Source organism: Schistocerca piceifrons, chromosome 1 (assembly GCF_021461385.2).
Source record: "Schistocerca piceifrons isolate TAMUIC-IGC-003096 chromosome 1, iqSchPice1.1, whole genome shotgun sequence".
In the NCBI taxonomy this organism is placed as follows: Eukaryota; Metazoa; Arthropoda; class Insecta; order Orthoptera; family Acrididae; genus Schistocerca; species Schistocerca piceifrons.
The window spans coordinates 617,621,607-617,642,192 of record NC_060138.1 but is presented as its reverse complement, the minus strand read 5'-3'; the positions used below and the strand labels follow the sequence as shown (position 1 = coordinate 617,642,192).

The 20,586-nt window shown below is 43.3% G+C and overlaps 1 protein-coding gene across 1 annotated transcript in view; it reads right to left on the bottom strand.

Moving 5' to 3' along the window:
* LOC124787542 (toll-like receptor 2) overlaps window positions 1-20,586 on the bottom strand; it is a 135,698-nt gene that overhangs the window by 71,624 nt on the left and 43,488 nt on the right. The window contains exons 4-5 of the mRNA XM_047254347.1: window positions 12,144-12,487; window positions 9,458-9,639 (exon numbers count right to left, since the gene is read on the bottom strand). Of these exons, the coding sequence (XP_047110303.1) occupies window positions 9,458-9,639; window positions 12,144-12,487 (526 nt within the window). The remainder of the gene's footprint in view (window positions 1-9,457; window positions 9,640-12,143; window positions 12,488-20,586) is intronic.

Here is a 20,586-nt window from a genome sequence, read left to right as displayed (position 1 = left end):
GTATTGGTTAAAAACAGTCTTGGTTGCAATTTTATTTCTTTATTTTTCAACGACGCGTTTCGCCTTATTTAGGCATCTTCAGCTTATCTTTTCTAGATGGACGTGAGAGGCACAGGAGCGAGTAACAGAGTAAGATGGAGGCTCAGTTAACCCAAAGATGCCTAAATAAGGCGAAACGCGTCGTTGAAAAATAAAAAACTAAAATTGCAACCAAGACTGTTTTTAAGCAATACTGTTCTGTTGTTTGCTTAATTTTCTTTGCCACTACCTTTCTTAAGATTCTGGGGATTCAATGCCTTAGTGGGCTGGCTTATCAGTATTTTTTGTGTTATCTATGGTTAGCATCTCCAAAACGAAAGTAATGTCAGTGGGAAAGAGATATAAACAGATTGAGTGCCAAATAGGTGGAACAAAGTTAGAACAGGTGGACGGTTTCAAGAACTTAGGATGCATATTCTCCCAGGATGGCAACATAGTGAAAGAACCGGAAGCGAGGTGTAGCAAAGCTAATGCAGTGAGCGCTCAGCTACGATCTACTCTTTTCTGCAAGAAGGAAGTCAGTACCAAGACTAAGTTACCTGTGCACCGTTCAATCTTTCGACCAACTTTGTTGTATGGGAGCGGAAGTTGGGTGGATTCAGGTTACCTTATCAATAAGGTTGAGGTTACGGATATGAAAGTAGCTAGGATGATTGCAGGTACTTTTAGATGGGAACAATAGCAGGAGGGTGTCCACAATGAGGAAATCAAAGAAAAACTGTGAATGAACTCTACAGATGTAGCAGTCAGGGCGAACAGGCTTAGATGGTGGGGTCATGTTACACGCATGGGAGAAGCAAGGTTACCCAAGAGACTCATGGGTTCAGCAGTAGAGGGTAGGAGCAGTCGGGGCAGACCAAGGAGAAGGTACATGGATTCGGTTAAGAATGATTTTGAAGTAACAGGCTTAATATCAGAAGAGGCACCAATGTTAGCACTGAATAGGGGATCATGGAGGAATTTTTTAAGGGGGACTATGCTCCAGACTGAACGTTGAAAGGCATAATCAGTCTTAAATGATGATGATGATGATGATGATGATGATCTATATTTTTTGCATTAAAAATATTAAGTGGTCACTTTTCGTCTGTGTGGTTCGTGACAGATTGCACTATATTCCACCGATTCCAAAATTATTATCAGTGTTTAGATTAGGTTTACAATAGATTCTTCCTTCAGAAGAGTCTGTTGTATACTTTCCTCCAACCAACAGCCTTACTCACTGTAAAATTTCATTAGGCACACGCCATCACGGTCAATAATATCGCAATCCAGTAGGCTAATTAGGAAGGTGGAGGTTACAACTCAGTGTGTCCAACGGTAACTAACGCTCACGACCATTACAGCGTGTATTTAAAACATGACTGATTTGCATCCTGATAGTGCCACTTCTAGTGCAGCTCTTATGACGCCGAAGTGGCCGTGCGGTTAAAGGCGCTGCAGTCTGGAACCGCAAGACCGCTACGGTCGCAGGTTCGAATCCTGCCTCGGGCATGGATGTTTGTGATGTCCTTAGGTTAGTTAGGTTTAACTAGTTCTAAGTTCTAGGGGACTAATGACCTCAGCAGTTGAGTCCCATAGTGCTCAGAGCCATTTGAACCATTTCTTATGATGCGACTGCTGAAATCTGACTAGATATCATCTTTCGGATATAGAAACACGATTACCAATTTTGGTTTATGTCGCACAACTCCTTCTTGGTATACTGCGGCTGTAAAGGAAAAAAGGCCTCTTATTGTATGATGACGCGATTGCAGAACAACCACTGGAATCAGTCATATACTTTAAACGTCCAGGGGTACGATCACGGAGCGACTTCAAGTCAAATGGTCACATAAAACTAATCACAATTAAGATAGAATCCAGGCAGATTGATTGGGAAAATCCTTAAGAAGTGTAGTCCATCCACGAAGGAGGTAGTTAACAAAACCTTCATTCAGTCAATGGCTGGATATTACTCATCAGACTCGGATCCGTACTAGATTGGACTGACTGATGAGATTGATAAAATCCAAAATAGAACAGAGCGTTTCATCAGACCATCATTTAATAAGCGCTGTTGCATCACAAAAATCCTCATCTAATTCCACTGCCAGATGCATTGCATAACACAGTGGGGTTTATTGCTAAAATTTCGAGAACTGACATTTCATTTTTAGAAGAGTCAACCTACATGTTTCCTCCTCCTACATAAATCCCTCAAAAAGATCATGAAAGTAAAATTATGAACATTCAGTCTCAGACGTAGACTTACCAAAGATCGTTCTTCCCAGAGACCATTCGTGACTGAAACGGAGAAGTGGGAAATGATATACGAAGTACCCTCCGCCACACACCATAAGGTGGCTTTCTAAACATAAATGTAGGTGTAGATGTTACTAGACAGGTGCGGAAGTGGACGCAGCAACTCGATGTTTCTCCGCAGGAGGTAAGGTAAGGAGTGTTGGCCGGGCAGTCCAGTCAGCGCCTCCACCCAAGTCTGAAACGGAGAGTGAAGGGGGCGACCTGTTACCATAGAGGGAGCGGTTTGCCCTCTGAGAATAGCAAAAGAAAGATAAAATGTTGCGATGGACATTACGACGTATTTCTAAGCTAAACGTAGTTCACTCTGCAAACAACCATGTAGGTGGGGCAACCACAGCTATGAGTATTCATTTTGGGTATTAATAACCGCTTCAGGTGTATTTAGTCCTTTTATTAGTGGATCACAACCGGTTTCGTGGCACTAAAAGCCACACCTTCAGGTGAAAATATGCTTAAGACATTAGAGCAGAAAAGCTCGGAATATTTTTACCCAAAATTCGTTGTCCGCCAAAACAAAACAGCGCTAAAAGACCACATTGGAGTCTGAGAGCTTTTAATCTATGACATACCGTCTTTTAGCGGTGTTTTGTTTTGACGGACAACGAATGTTGGGCAAAAAGATTCCGAGCGTTGCCGCTGTAATGTTTTAATCATATGTTCACCCGAAGATGTGGCTTTTAGTGCCACGAAATCTGTTGTGGTTCAGTAATAAAGGACTACATATAGTTGAAGCGGTTATTAATACCCAAGATGATAATTCACTCTGTGGCCAATATGTGGTATATGTCCCTACTGGACTTTTAAATTTTTTGCTTCATATAAAGTGTAATGAGTGAACAAAATTTATTGTTTCCTCTGGTATTCAGGATAGTTTTAAGTAAACTGGAACAAATTACCTCTGAGATGATGTAGGTGTATACGTGTGAGAGAAATTTTGTAGCTTTAGGGTGGTAAGTGACAACATTACTAATGCCATTGCTAAGGTTTAAGATGACTATGGCTTAAAAGCATAATTTTTTAAAAAAGAAAGCGTAAAATATAAAATCAGTTAATGTCGTAATCGCTCTCCTCCATTTTTATCTCACATAAACATTCACAATAAGACTTAAACAATAAAAACTGAAAAGTGATAACTGTTTAAAAACTTTGGAACATCGATACAATAACAGAATAACTGATAAAACAGAAGTGCAAGAACATGTGTCTGGCCGATCACTTCCAACAAAACTGGTTCCTTCCCTGTCCATCCGCTTCATAAATGTCTGTGCGTTCCGATTCAGAGTTCCTGCACCATTGCCGCATTTTGGTGCCACGCGTTATGTTACATAGTTATGTTATGTGGGCTCCATAAAATGAGGCGGAACCCCTCAGCATGAAGAAATCGAATGACTGCACGCTCTACACGTTTGGCGGAACTCTCTATTGTTCTAGACATATTTACATGCTCACTACGCACTCATAACTGAAAAGTGGGATTTGAAGCAATCAGCGGAGATACTAGAGACACTTTGCACATGTCTGCGAAAATCTTCAGAGGATTTTTCACTGTGGTTTGGACCTAGGAAAATAAATAGGCCTCATAAAAACGTGGCCATTGTTAACATGTTAAGAATTCGTCGCATAGGACGAAAACTGTCACTCATACTACAGTGATACAGTAATGTTTTCAGGCCATTAGCCTATGTGGCGGAGCGGTTCTAGGCACTACAGTTTGGAACCGCGCGACCGCTACGGTCGCAGGTTCGAATCCTGCCTCGGGCATGGATGTGTGTGATGTCCTTAGGTTAGTTAGGTTTAAGTACTTCTAAGTTCTAGGGGACTGACGACCTGAGACCTTAAGTCCCATAGTGCTCAGAGCCATGTGAACCATTTGAACGCTCATGTTTCTGTTTCCTGATATTGCAGCGCTAAGAGAAATTGTTTCCACTGCTGTGATGGGATAGCGCCTAAAGTAAGTTAGATGTGTTTATGAATGATACGTTCTACTACTTTGCTATCTCCGTAGTCACAAACTCCCCAGTAATTTCTTTCGAAACTTTCGTTCAACAGTTCGAACAGCTACGTCCTGCTGCAAAACGGATTAGCTACCGGCTTCTTCCAAACCTCATAAAATAACTATTTCAGCCATTTCTCCTAGTGGCAGGCCTTAACTACAAGTGCCACATTTATTTTCTGTTTCATAAATGGTTAAAATGGCTCAGTCCCCTAGAACTTAGACCTACTTAAACCTAACTAATCTAAGGACATCACACACATCCATGCTCGAGGCAGGATTCGAACCTGCGACCGCTGCGGTCGCTCGGTTCCAGACTGTAGCGCCTAGAACCGCTCGGCAACACTGGTCGGCTCTGTTTCATCCAGGTGCTGTTGAGACCTGTATGATTTGTAAGCTGTGCGAGACCCTTTAGCGATACCTGCTGCCCTAGCTTGACGTCTTTGGCCCCTTGCTTGGTAACTCGGGCGTGCTGCTTGGGGTCAGCTACGTAGTGCTGTACATAGATAAAGGGAGGCACATGAACTACGACAAGGAGGTTGGTTGAGCGTTCACTGCAGTACTGTGTCTTGCGTGTGACATTTTGCTGACGGCTCCGTGTTACATCTGAGGGACTGACTTCAGCAGCTGAGTCCGCTCGGAGTATCGAGGCGGACGTGTTTACCATTAATCGGGGCTACGTTGCTGGAGGTGGCTGTTCGCTTCCTACTTTGGCAGCGGCAAGTCGCGTGTAGAGTCTGAAGCTCTGAATACGCTCCCTTGGATGGCGGACAAGGGCCTTGTGGCGGTTTAAATTTCCTCCAGGAACAGCGTGGAAACTACGGTCAACATTTGATTTACAGCCGTCGGCCTCTGGAGAGAGGAATCTTGGAAAATTCGTGTGTTCTACCGTACGGTTCCGCCATCCTGGTTATCGAGACACATTGCACTGTAATACTGTGCGGTTCCGACCTGTGGGGGGTACAGTGATTAATCTCTGTTCTTGTAATAAGCATGTGTGTTACTTACTGTTAAATTTTTATGAAGTTTTGCTTTACATTTAGCACAGGGTTGCCTTTTGAGTATGCATGCAGTGGGAGGCGAGCGGACATTGTCCGTATGTAATATATTTGTGTTCATATTGTACAGGGTGTTCCATTTGTCTGATGACCTCACGCACGACGCACTAGCTGGTAGGCAGCAGGCACTACGGTGCCCGGTAAATCAGATGATGTGTCGCCCGTCTAGTACCGCAGAACGAAATTTGAGATATATGCAAATAAATTTTGTACTCATCCACGTCATGCAAACAGATGCTAGAACTGGCCGTTATTGTTGTCCACGCATTTATAATCTACTCAGGAAATTATTCATGTCACGATGTAATTCTCTTTGGGAAATTAACTAACTCGCGGATACCGTCCATGATTTCCTGTAAGGTATACGGATTTGTTGTTGCAGTTTATCCTTTACTGCTCCTCACAAGCAGAAATTGCACGGGGTTAAACTGGGGCTTCGAGTGGGACGGATATTGTTTTAATGTCTCTATCACGGAACACATCACGGTATGAGCCTCTACCAAATCCTGTTGAAGAAACGCGAAGCTTCGTTCTATTTCAATTATTTCCTCAAAAAACTGTTGTAAAATGTTCCGCACATATCTTTCTCTATTAACAACGTAATTTAAAAACTTTGGGCCTATTATTCTGTCACCATTCACTGCGCACCACACTTCTATTTTCTGATCAGGAAGGGGTTCCTCACGAAGCTGAATAGGTCTAGCGTCTCTCCATTGTCGACAGTTTTGGGAATAAACATACCCGCCGCGTAAATGGAACCAAGCCTCGTCTGAAAACGGTATGAGGTAAGAATTCATTTCACCGTCATGCACTTGTTTCAAAACTCATTCGCAGATCCTACACCTGTGCACCGGATCATCAGCTTTAAGTTCTTGCACTTCTTGCTATTAGAGAGGTGCAAGGAAGTTGCGTTTGCTGTGAAAGACGTCTGAGACACGTTTTAGGGAATTTTCCTGGCGGTATGCAGTGTCATTGAGATGAGATTCTGTGAACACTGTACGACGTCCTTTACTCGTCTTGTCATGAACACTTTCCATTTCACGAAATTTGTTCATTAATTTGTGCGTTACACCACGACTCGGAATTCGATCACCTGTAAACTTCAGTTCAGACAATCTCCGGACAGCCACGCGGCGTTGCCGCGCGGTCTTGGGTGCCTTGTCACGGTCCGTGTGGCTTTCCCCGTCGGAGGTTCGAGTCCTCCCTTGGGTCTGGGTGTGTATGTTTTCCTTAGCGTAAGTCAGTTTAAGTTAGATTAAGCAGTGTGTAAGTTTAGGGACCGATGACTCAGCAATTTGGTCCCGTAAGACCTTACCACAAATATCCAAATTTTTCCAAAAGTAACTATCAAATGCTATTTTTTTATATTTTTGCTTCCTTTGGTTGCCGAGTAAGCCCAGCTACTAATTGTAACTGTTTTAAAATTATATTTAAAGACACCACTCTTCGTGAAGGCGCTTAATTACAACGTTTCTACATTCTGCTGCCTTTTAATGCGGCTAATAGTTTGAACTGTTTTTCATATTTTAGTGACTGTGCCCTCTTTATTCTGAGCGTTTACTAGAGGGTAATAGTTAATAGGGTGTAAACTGCTTTTCTAAAGTATCCGCCTGGAATATTAAGAGAGGTAAAACATTTTCCTGTTTTTAATATTTGATCTTATTGTCAAATAAAATGATTGAAACTGTATCAATTTATTTTATACAGCACCTTACCACTCTCTAACCTAGCTCACTACCTTTTCAGTGTGTATCCTCAGCATTGTGAGCCCCATGTGTCTTAGCTTTGTTACAGGGTCGTGCTACGGCTATGCTCAGGAAGTCAACGAACGGTGTGTAATGGAGGGCACTTATAACATCACTGCCACTTCTCCCCTCCCCTATACAATTCGTGAATGGTACATGAGAAGAATGACTGTCGATAACGGTCCATATGAACTAAAATTTTCCTAATTTTCTAGTCATCATTTTGGGAGACGTATGTGGGAGGATAAAATAACTTGCCCAACACTTCTTCTAACGTATGTTGTCATACTTTTACAGCCCCCATCACAGTAGACAATGCTTTTCTTCTAGCGTTTGCTCCTGGAGTTTGTTGAGAATCTTAAGTAGCACCACCATGCTTGTGAAACGATCCCGTGACCCAATGTGATACTTTCTGTTGCATATTCTCTATCTCTTCCGTTAATCTAACTTGATAAGAATCCCAGACAGCTTTGTAATACTTAGTAACCGATCTTAAAAGTGTTTTGTAAGTCACTTCATTCGCTAGGTCAAAGATCCCTGAACATCACCTCTCTCAGATACGGGGAAGCTGCTGATGACCAGAGTGCCAGTGACCGCTTTCCAGACTGTATTTGTCTACCACATATCGCAGACCCGGAGAGGACGTCGCTAAGATATGTGATTAGCAGGGAACAGTATGCTGTACATCCAGATGGCTGTATTTCGACGTTACGACAGGTTGTTCAGGCCTTGATGGAACATATTATTAGTTTGATACGATGTTACTAGTTCACACTGGTGGAGGTTAAAGTGGTGCTCTTTGCAACCTAGGTCAGGAGAGAATCTCAACGCTCTAAAACCTGACCAAGTGAAAAAATCTCGCAGGGTCTCCCTTGGCATGATTTTACAATCGATAAACATAGAAACCAACACAAAACATGTCTCCAACAAAAAAAAAAAATCTTCACAAGTGCTCCTAGATACAGTCCACCGTTCTAATCTATGTAAGGCCATTGCTGGGTTTTACATCAAACCCAGCGTGACTCAAGTAGGAGCTGGGAAATGTGACTGGATCAGGTTGTTCAGGCCTTGATGGAACATATTATTAGTTTGATACGATGTTACTAGTTCACACTGGTGGAGGTTCAGGTGGTGCTCTTTGCAACCTAGGTCAGGAGAGATCCAGTCACATTTCCCAGCTCCTACTTGAGTCACGCTGGGTTTGATGTAAAACCCAGCAATGGCCTTACATACATTAGAACGGTGGACTGTATCTAGGAGCACTTGTGAAGATTTTTTTTTTTTTTTGTTGGAGACACTTTTTGTGTTGGTTTCTATGTTTATCGATTGTAAAAATATTGAGCTGTCATTGGGTGAGTAACACAGTTGGTTAGAAGCTCTCTGTTTGGCTTTCAGAAATAGATGAAGGAAGAAGGTATGGGGCTGAGGAGGCAGGAGGGGAGGGAAAGAGAAGGCCAAAAGAGGGAGGTTTGGTGGAGGAGGGTTTCCTGACAATGAGGGTCTGGATTAGGAGAGCGTTTTTGGCATGATGACGTCACGCATTTGTTCCCTGCCCCTGCTTATAGAGAAATCTCATCCAAATTCGGAACTGCTTTACTATTCTTAAAATTCTGCAGTGAGTTTCTACCAGAACATTAACACAACGAACGAGCAAAGCACTTTACATTCGAAGTACATGTACAGAATTTCCATATTTGCTGCATGCCGCCATTCCTCTGTATGCGACGATGGTATTCTAAAAAAATTGGCACTTGATGCAACTCATTGGATTAGGGCAGCACAATTGTACCTCCAGTCATAAAATCCTTCCATAATGTCCTATGGCTAAACTGATAAATCGAATGTGTGTATAAATGCAACTGTCTTCTGTTATTCTTTGTTCAAATGGTTCATTGTGTTCCTTACAGTTAACAGTTCTTCAACTTCCATTCTTCTTTTGTTTCATTATTGGTAACATCTTAAGAGTAATTCACAACTTATGGAATGGTGGCCTATATTTAGTAAATTATTATATCCTTTGACAAGACTAACAAATACAAAACACTACATACGAGAACTTCTAGTTACAGGCCACTGTCGTCAATTTGTCTTTCCAAGTGATAGCTATTAAGTAGCAACTACTTCGATCTAATGTACAGCATGAGTCCCACGTCTGCGTTATTTACAGGGTATAACTTTACTCCTGATGAGCACTAGTGTTCCAGTGAATAGCGTACAGTTCGAAACTTTTTAAATATTTAAACTAAAGCGTTATCGTTTTGCCACAGAGATCAGCGGGACGATAGAATAAGAAAATCTGTATATGCGTGAGTACTCACCGCGATGTTGTTGTTGGAAACGTTGAGGTTGAGGAGGGAGGCGGAAAGAGCGGTGAGAGCGGACAGCCTGTTATAGGCGACGTTGAGGATCTCCAGCCCTCCGGGTAGCGACTGTGGCAGCTCTTCCAGCTCGTTGGCAGACAGGTCCAATTCTTTCAGCTCGGGCACAGACTGCAGTGCCGCTGCGTACATAATAAGAAAATCTGCTCACGGCCTCATGTATATTTTTAAAATGTCTGTAACACAGATGTACGCGTAGATTGGACCCACTATCCACAGCAGATAAAAACAAAATTAAACTCATTGAAATACTCTGCTACACCTGGCTCATACCATGTAGGGCCCCCCCGAACATACAGAAATATCGCAACACGACGTGGATTCGACTAACGTTTGAAGTAGTGCCGGAGGGAATTAACACCCTGAATCCAGCAGAGTTGTTCATAAAGACGTAAGAGTACGCAGGGGTGGACAGCACGTAGGAGGGCATCCCAGATATGCGCCACTATAGCGCTATCTGGGATGTACATCTACGAAAAGTCGCATAATAAGATGTCACGTACTCACATAAGACATTTATAACAATTTGCATGTCGATATTAATCTTACGACGTCAAACAGCAAAAAATCTATCGTAAGTCTCTGAAAATAAAGATACAGTTAAAGTAATAGGACTGACGGTGTTACACATATGACTAAATACTTAAGTACGATGTAGTTGTAGAGTGTGATATATTGTCAAATAATAAACTGTGTTACAGCGTCAAAAATAAAATGTACCATGCACTGTTAATCGCTTTTCGTTGCATACAGTCTGGTTCCAACATTTTGTGTGGATGCCCACTACAAATTTTTCAGAATGCCACTGATTAATGTTTATAAGTTCAAACGAGGACAGTACATGCGGACTACGTACATCTATATTTACAGTGCAATCCCTACAATTATGCAAGTTGTGTAGCATATTTAATTGAGAGTACTTATGACAGTCATACTCGAAAACATAACCACCTATACGTTGTATTGAAATACATATTAGTTAGGCCGTGTATTTGTTTTCTATTTCTTCATTAAGTTTTTTCTTCGTTCTTTTCGAGGTCTATAATCTTTATTTTCGGTATTTATTATTTAATAATTGATTATGCATATTACGTGTAACACAACAATATTACCGTTGACGGCAATGATGTGCAATTGAGTAGCAAGTTGTTATGTCTTTTCACAGTGCTGATATAATTTACACCTTACGTTTTTTATGCACATTATTTTTGTTTTAGAGCGATCTTTGGGGACAAAATACACTTAAGTTATAATGGAAAGCTAGTACCAAAAAGTACTAAATTCTCTTTACGGACTTCGAGGAAAGCAAGATAAAAATGTCTAGTAAACATGGACTCTAAACTGCCCACCTTAAGACTATGAGCAAATGTTCATCTTCTACATTGTAAAACACATTTCTTCTACTGCAAGCTCTTCAATTTCCATATTTTGGAAGGAGGTAGTATAGACCAGAACAGGAAAATATGTTCAGTAGAAAGGGCTTAACAGCTATGAGCACTTATTCAACAGTAGAATGAGTTTTCCAGTAGAGAAGAAGAAGTCCTCTTAGCACTTACGGTATGCATTTTAGAGCTCATGTTTACTAGACTTATTTTCCTTGTTTTGGTGTAAACCGTTCTCAAATTCTGCAAAGGGAAGTCTATAAAGAGAATTTAGATGTACACTATATGCCGGAGACGGCGATGGTTCAAAGTAATATGTAAATACATTAACAGTTAGGTTATCACTCCTCAAGGAAAACATTAGTCATGTGAACCTACAATATCTAGGCTACAGGCACACTGAGTCATATCTTTCAAAACTCCCGGCTACAGAAGTTGACTGATAGCCTCACTCCTTTGATGTGACCATTGTAAGAAAATGTCATGCAGCAGTTTACTCCGCCGTTACCTAACTACAAGGATTTGCTAAGAGTTTACTGTAGGGTTTTCGAAATGTATTCGCATTTCGTAAATCTCGATTGACGTCAGCTGTTGGTGACATACGAAAATTTGTGTAAGGCTGCTACTCGAACCCGGACCTCCCGCTTATCGCGAGCAATCACCTTAACGACTTGGGCTGTTCGAGTGCGCTCCAGGACCCATCCACACTTCCATTTGTCACAGAATCTAGAACAGTGTCTCTCCCCTCAGACATGCACCGATGTCTAAAGGACATTGTAATCTCGAGATACAGATGCTGATAATCGTAGACATTGTAACTATCCACAATGTATCCAGGCCTCGACGACCTAAAATGACGGTAAAAACATTTGTCTCTCTTTGTACAGGCATCACGAACCGTGGGATTATACGGGTTGTGGACTCTGTGAGATGTGGCAATTTGGAGCTGTCCTGGAGGCGTACTCGGATAGGCGTCCACTCGCGATGAGCGGCATATCCGGGTTCGAGTCCCGGTCAGGCACAAATTTTCATGTGTCGCAAACATCTGAAGCCAATACCTGATCAGGAATGCGTATCCATTTCGTGATATTTACCACAGCTGTAACGGTCAGAACTTTGTCTGTTTCTCGAAACACGCACATATGTCTGAAGGACATTGAATTACGAAGACACAGACACTGTGTAAGCACAGACACTGTAAGCAGGTATGATTGACTGTGCGGGCGACGAGACCTGAGCCTTACCTGCACCGAGTTTAGTGATGCCGTCCCCGGGCAGCCGGAGCACTTGCAGCGTTGGCATGGCGACCAGCGGCTCGCGCACCTCGCCCAGAGGCATCTTGGCGGCCGTCAGCTCCTTCATGCGCAGCTCGGGGGACAGCACCCGCGTAATGAACTGCAGCGGGACGAGGGACAGCCGATCGGATTTGGTTATCGACAGCTGCGTCAATTCGGCGCCGAGGTTTTCGACAAAGCGTCTCTTCAGGAAGCTCCAGAAATGGTCACCGTTGAAATCTAGTTTAAATGTTCCTCGTTTAATTTCCTTCAGAAACAAGACCTTGTCCACGCACTCCGCCCGCAGGTCCTTCCTGTTGTGCACAGCATCGGAGACATCTGTAAAACACTTAATGGCGCTATTCGAGCAAAACCGTAAAATGTATGAGCTAGGATAGTGATTACACTAGTAGGCTATGATAAATGAGATAACATTACACCCACTTCTGCTTACTGACTTGTTTTCATTAAACCAAGCACAGTGTTGTATGCTGTTAACAAGAGCAATGATCAATGTCTGAGATTTAATTTAAACACTTGTCTCATATTATTGAACTTATGTCCGAAATGTCCGTTAAGAGCACAGTTCAGATGATTCTAAAAGCAATGGTGTACAGCTGAACCACACATTTTGGCAGTTCGCTCGTTTACGAAGGATGGGCATATACTGCATATTACATATTTCTATGCTTTTCTAGCGACAGCTGTCTGAAGTACCGGGTGGTTGTAATTAAACTTTCCCTATTTAACACGTTATAACACGGAAACTAATTCCCGTAAGAATGCTAAACTTGGAAGCATTAATGTGAAGGACATGGGGAAGAGAAATATTGCAGAATCAATTCAATTGAAACAATTTTAATGTGGTGTTACGGTACACCATAGCATTACATACCGGTACCATTGCTACTACAAAAGGGGCTCAATATGTCACCCATCAGTGCCCAGAAGAGTCTGAAAACCCAGGACTGCATTTTGCACAGCAGAACGAAGCATGACCGTAGGTATGCTGGCTACCTCTCTTGACATGCTGCGCTTCTGATCAGCACATGTTTGAATGAGCCCCTAGTAAACCCTGTCCTTTAGGTAGCCCCCACAACCGGAAATCACAGGGAGAGGGAGTGAGATCAGGTGATGGTGCCGGCCAAGCATTTGGAAACGATCGGCTGATAATTCGAACGTTTCCAAATGTGTTTCGGAGAAGCAGCAAGTGAACTTTACGAGCGATGTGTGGTGGCGCCCCATCTTGCATGAAAACTGTTGAGTTCAATGCGTCTGTCTCCTGTAGGATGGCATGACGTGCTGACGTAGCATATCGCAGTAACGCTGGTCCTCTGGCGCCAACCTGTTCAAAAAGGAATGGGCCGTGAAGCCACACCATACGGTGACACATTCGCCATAGAGAGGAACTTCATGCACAGTGACTGGAGGTTAAGATTCCCACACTCGGCAGTTCTGTGTGTTCTCCTCACCTGTCAGAGAAAAATGAGCTTCGTCAGTCCATAGAACGGTCCAAGGCCATCCCTCGTCAATTTCAATTCTTACGAGAAAGTGGAGAGCGAAATCAACACGTCGTTGCTCGTACTGTGGTGCAAGCTGCTGTACGATATGGGTCTTGTACTGATACCATCTGAGAGGGCACTCGCACTGCCTGACGATCGGAAATTGCGCGCAGCGTTGTCTGCTATAGCAACAGCGATTTCATCACTCACCTGTGGTGCAACTGGTCGTCGGCCTCTTGATTCGAACTTCTTCATAATGCTCCACACAACAGGTGGAGAAAGAGGACCCTCCCGTATTCTATATTTTCGAAGTGCAGCTGCAGAATTACTGTTGTTTTGATAATAGAGCTTCACCAATAATACCCTACTCCTTTTGACCAAGCTCATGTTGACACATCAACAAGTGCACTACGAGTGGTCAGGTCTCTGAGACTATTAATCACGATGACTGATCATGGGACCCGGTGTCCACAGTTGGATATGGACTGTGGCGCTGTGACGCATGGAAATCATGCACCCCACGCTCTGGACTTTAATGCTACCAAGGATGGTACTCTGCCGGTAATTAGTTTCTGTGTTATAACGTGAAAAATTGGAAGCGTTTAATTATAACTACCTGGTAGTCTAAAGTAGAAACGGTGCACCATTACTTGTTGCGTTTTAATGTCAGCTTCCCTTCACGAAACATGTTCAGAAATATTGCCGTCAAAGCCAGCGTATTTTGCAGCTAGTATTGATGAATGCTCCCTTCCTAATAGATCAAATTAGCACTCAGAACGTCAGCAACCAATTTCCTCGTAGCCTATGCTTTCCTTCTGTAGAGTACGTTCGTTAAACATAACAACAAACAATAATCTGATAGAAGAAGATCAACTGTTAACACACTTGCTGTACAACAAACCGCCTTGAGTTATTCAACACCCACGACAAATTTCAATAAATTTGTATCACTAGTCAAGATGATATGCAGGGCGTCCACTATGTTGCCAAGGAATTGCCCTTCATTATGCATACAATAAGTCCTTGGAAGATTTCCGGAGGTATGTGGAATCATCACGCACGTCACGCAAGTCCCGTAACTTATGGCCCTGTGGTTTACGGGCGCGGATCTGCCGTCTGATAGCGTACTAGATGTGTCGCATTTCATATCGGGCGACTGGAGACCAAGATATCAGCGTGTCTTCAGTATCATGTTCCTGAAACTATTGTAGCAGGATTCTGGAGTTGTGACAAGAATAGCTATGCTGCTAAAGGTACTACTGCCATGGGCCGGCCGAAGTGGCCGTGCGGTTAAAGGCGCTGCAGTCTGGAACCGCAAGACCGCTACGGTCGCAGGTTCGAATCCTGCCTCGGGCATGGATGTGTGTGATGTTCTTAGGTTAGTTAGGTTTAACTAGTTCTAAGTTCTAGGGGACTAATGACCTCAGCGGTTGAGTCCCATAGTGCTCAGAGCCAGCCAGCCACTACTGCCATCGGTGAAGACATCAAGCATCGAGGAATGCGGCTGGTCTGCAATAATGCTGATGAAATCCACAGCCGTCACAGTACCTTTAAGTACTACCACAGGTCCCATTGGAACCTAGGTGAATGTCCTGCATCGCATTCTATTGTATGTTCTATGATGAAGCGATTTCAACCACTTTCCAGCAGATGCTCTCGAAACTTCGCCGTTTCTGATATGTTCACCCCGGGCGCCGGGCCATAAGAATCTGCCCATTGTCAGAATCGTTTATATCAGTGAATTACCCCATACACGGTGCGTTTCGTCATTGTAATTATTCTTCATTCGTATATGAACCGCTTATATATTTTTCTTACCGATCATCTGCCCGCGATGGTACAAACCGGCATAGTAAAAACGTTATGGATCGTAAGCGCATATACGTAGTAGCACTCTGGAGCATGTGAAGAGATCAAGAAGGTATAAACTAAGATGATAAAAGTCATGAGACAGCCATATGCACGTATATAAATGGCGGGAGCTGTCATTTGTACTGATGTTATCATGCGAAAATGTTTCCGACTTGATATAGCTGCACGACGGGAATTAACAGACTTTAAACATGGAGTGATACTTAGAATTAGGGGCATGAAACATTCCATTTCAGATATCGTCCGAGAATTCAATATTCCGTGATTCAAAGTGTGAAGAGTGTGCTGAGAATACCAACTTCCAGCCATTACCTCTCAACACGGACAATGCAGTCGACGACGGCCTTCACTTAACGACCGAGAGCAGCGGCGTTTGCGCTGAGTTATCAGTGCAAACAGACACAGAACCCTGCGTGAAATAATCGCAGATGTCACTGTTTGACGTACGACGAACATATCCGTTAAGACAGGGGGCGCAAATCTCGTTTAATAGGATAGGGCAGCAGGCGACAGACGCAATATCCGTTTCTAACAGCACAACATCGTCTGTTGCGCCTCTCCTAGGCTCGCGGCAATATCGGTTGGAACCTAGACGACTGTAAAAGCGTGGCCAGGTCAGATAAGTTCCGATTTCAGTTGATAAGAGCTATTAGCAGCGTTCAAGTGTGGCGCAGATCCCACGCGGCCGTGGATCCCAGTTGTCAACAAGGCACTGTGGACACCGCTGGTGGCTCCATAATGGTGTGTGAGGGCTGTGTTTATATGGAACAGACTGAGTACTCTGAATGTTTGGCTACTTGGAGACCATTTGCAGCCATCCATGAACGTCATCTTGCCAGAAACCGATGCTCCATGTCACTGGGCCATAATTGTTCGTTGTTGATTTGAAGAACATTCTGGACAGTTCAGGTGAATGGTTTGGCAGCTCAGATCGTCCAACATGAATCCCATCGAAATCAAGGGACATAATCGAGAGGTTAGTTCTTGCACAAAATCCTGCACCGTAAATACTTCCGCAATTAGCACGACTGCAGACGTAGCATGGCTCAGTGTATATTCAGAGGACTTCCAACGACTTGTGGAATCCATGGCACTATACCGGGAAAACGCATGTCCGACACGTTATTGAGAGGTGTCCCATGACTTGAGCCACCTCAGTGTATAAGTGTCTGTTCCGTCGCTAGTAACCTCTTCGCCAGCTGACTACTTAAACAGAATATTTCGTTCCTTTTTAATCGAACTTCTCTGTCAGGCTCTGAGGACCACTCTATACCGACCGACTCTTATTTCACAAGTGACTGAGTACTCCGCTACGCGCTACGGTCGCAGGTTCGAATCCTGCCTTGGGCATGGATGTGTCTGATGTCTTTGGGTTAGTTAGGTTTAAGTAGTTCTAAGTTCTAGTGGACTGATGACCTCAGAAGTTAAGTCCCATAGTGCTCAGAGCCATTTGAACTCCACGACGTGCTTATTTCACTTGTATTAGTCATCTCCTCCATCCTCTCTCTCTGTCAGTCTCCTCTGTCCCTGCCTCTGTTCGTCACCTTCTCCCCATTCTCTCTGTCCAGCTCCTCCATCTCCATTCTCTGTCTATCTCCAGTAACTCCTCTCTCAGTCCATCTCCTCCTCTTTCCTTTCTCTTCCTCTCTCTTCTTCCCCACCCCCTCTCTTTCTCTATCTCGTCCGCTTCCCGTCATCTCCCATTCCCCTCTCACTGTCTATCGGTTCCACCCCCTCCGTCTCTCCGTCTCCACCTCTTTTGTTTCTCTGTCCATCTCCTCCATCCCTTTCTCAGTCCACATCATCACTCCCATCGTAATAGCATGTCGCTGGCTTTTAGTCCTACAGTATTTTTTCCCAGACGGTTAGCAATATGTGTGTTTGGCTGAAATCGATGCCGGGTTTGAGGAGCTTTTGCCCATGGCTTTTCCCGTGTTCGCACATGTCACATATAATGTATTTAACATAGCGAATATAATGTATTTATCATATCCAAACACGTATTTCACCTGTATCTCCAGCTAATATCGCCCTGCAGTTTCGTTTTCATGCAGCTCAAAGTTTATGACGTCATATTTCCTGAACTACGATTCGTACAGCGATATAGTTTGGTACATATATTCAGTGGCATATGTGGATACTGTCTGTGAAATGATTTGCGAATAACAGTGAGTAATTAACAAATAATAAATTTCACCCTAATGCACGATGCGGCACTTTCTCGCTCATCTCAGTGCTTATGACGGCATATCTCCTGAACTATGTGTTGTACACTGATATAATTTTGTACGTACGTTCTAGGGTTTTTGTGGATACTGGCTGCAAGGCGTGTTGCGAATACAATTAGTAGCAAAGAGTAATAAATTTGAACGCCAGTCATGATGCGATAGTTTTCAGGCATCTCAGTGTTTATGAGGACATGTCTCCGGGACTATTTGTTGTACAATGATGTACGAGGGTTGGAACTTTAATAGTGGCAACTATTTATTTACAGCTCGTACAAAATAAATGCGGGTTTCAAAGTTTTACTGACCTTCAGAGTAGTCACCAGCATTGTGTACAACCCGTCGCCAGCGATGTGGAAGTCGTAGGATACTCTTAGCAGTGACAGTTGTGTTGGCAGTTCGAGCGGTGCGGTCTATTGCCCGACGAATTTGTAGCTGTTCTGAAGCGAATGCCGTGAAGTGTTTCCTTCAGTTTATAAATCGAGTTACATTCACGAGGGCTTAAGTAAGAGGAGTGCAGTAGGTGGTATAGCATTTAGCAGCCCCATCAGCCAAACAGATCAGTAACAGCTTGCACTGAACGTTCTTGGGCAATGTCCTGTAAAATGATGGTCAGGTCCTGCAGAAAGTGTCATCGCTTCTGTCTGTAAGCTGGTCGCAGGTTGTGTTCCACAAATGAACAGCAACTCCCGTTATACTATTTTCTGCTGCTGTTGATATTACCCTATACTCATCTGACCAGAAATACTTGTCTTCTTTCCATTTCACTTCACTGAAATACTCACAGCTCTTAAGATAGACCTTATACATTTTAGGTCCCAGTGTGTACTGTGATTATCGTATGGCAGCGAAACTTTTTTTGCTTCGAATGATGTTTATTGTCACATCCCTAAATACTGACCGTTCCTCCTGGGACCCCCCCCCCCCCCCCCCTAATATCGTAAAGTACTAGTCACTGTAATCTTACCGGAACCATAGATCTGTGACAATTTCTAGATCAGTTCTGGTTCAACTGTTTAACAGTGATCAGGTGTGCAGTTGTAAGTGTGCAGAATGCCTTCGTTCCTAGCACTAAGGCTGAGTGTTGATGTAACGCGAACAAGTGCACAGTCTGGCACAGTTTATGATAGAGTAATTTATGTTACAATGTGACAGTAGTAAACTCTTCAGGAATGCGGTTTTTCTAAGTTTTTATGAGATACTTTGTTCCTTGTTAGTTACGTTATTCTGAGTAATTGAGTGTCTTACTCTTATTTCCAGTGAGAGATTCATGGTTTTATTATCTGACGCCAATGGTTTTATGAATGTTAACATGGTTTTGTAAATGCTGTTTTTTACGTGTGAGCTTCCTTTAACATGTGTATCAGTTAATAGGGTTGTGACAGTTTAATCTTGTAATTCTATATGTTCTTTCAGTTGGTACATAGGAACGTGATGACACCTGGGGACTCAAATTGGTTGTTAAATAAAGAAAGTTTATCTTAGCGCTTGTCGGTAATCATGACGTTCTTCGATTGTATGGGTGCTTCCTAAAAGGAAAGCTCAAGCATGTGATGTAAATGAGGCGTGATTATTGTAATAAAATGCAACGTCATTCTGCCTTAGCTGTCATTATCCCGAGTTTGGAACCACTAGCGGTCTATGCCTTTTATTAATTCCAGCTACTGTTGTCGCTCATGCTGTTGCAGAGTGTTGGGGCTATCAGTTGCGCGACAGGGCACAGCTCTAAAAGTCTAGGTTGGTCTCAGTTGTGCTTTGCATTACAAAGCAGATTTAGGTCGGCTCGATTCCGCAGGATACAGTATCTGCACGCCGGCACTCAGCTTATGTCCTCAGAATAAGTAAGTAAAGTTCTAAATACAGCCCCTTACTTACACTTCTGGACTTCCGCTCTCACAACCAAAATTGAATTTCAACTTATTACAGTCGATGTGTTTATTGTTGTTGGAAAAGGATGCATAAGACGAATGTTGTGGTGTGTTTATTAGGAGGTCTCAATAAATATCAAAGCCTGAGTGCAGAAATGCTACCATCATCGTGAATTGTACATTTAGAGTGTATGTTTTATCTATGCATCTAAAAGTTCATGATCACAACACGAAAATGTTTCCATCAGCATAGGCGTGACTTCCAGATTTGCTGTTATTGTGTGTCGGTGTCCGTTCCTGTATATGCTATGGCCGCGGACCTAACCGAATCACGCGCGCCCTTCCGTCACTCAGCCCGGCCGCACATGCGCGGTGGTCGGCCTTAGGTTCACGTCGCGGCCGCCGGAGGTTCATGGCGTTATCTCCGGCTTGCCTGCAGCTCCCTCTGTGGCCACAAGATATAACGGCGGCACAGACCTGACGCCACGGCCACTCGCTCTTACTCGCTATCTGTGTTAATATCGAAGTGTTATTGTGTAGATCTTATATGACAGCCTTGGGCTTAGAACTTAATTACAATTTGGATTGCACTGTGGATTTGTGAATTGTATTGTGAACTTAATTACGTAGCCACTTGCTATGAGAGCAATAGATGGTGCCTGCTTCAGTGTGGAGAATAAAGGTAAGTAATCTTCCTGATCGCTGGCGCCTTACTTTGAGACTAATCTTTTCTCGGCCATCAGATCTTGCGTCACACCCCGGTCACGTCCTGCTGCCAATTCCAACTTATGTTTGCCACTCCAGGCAGACAAAAAAGTATAAATGGATATTCAAAACATTTTAAGGTATACTGCTTAAAAACCCACGGCTGAGACATAAACACATGTCTTACAGGCTCACGGGCAAAATCATTGCTTTTGTGGACAGCAGGTACACAGTGACAGCG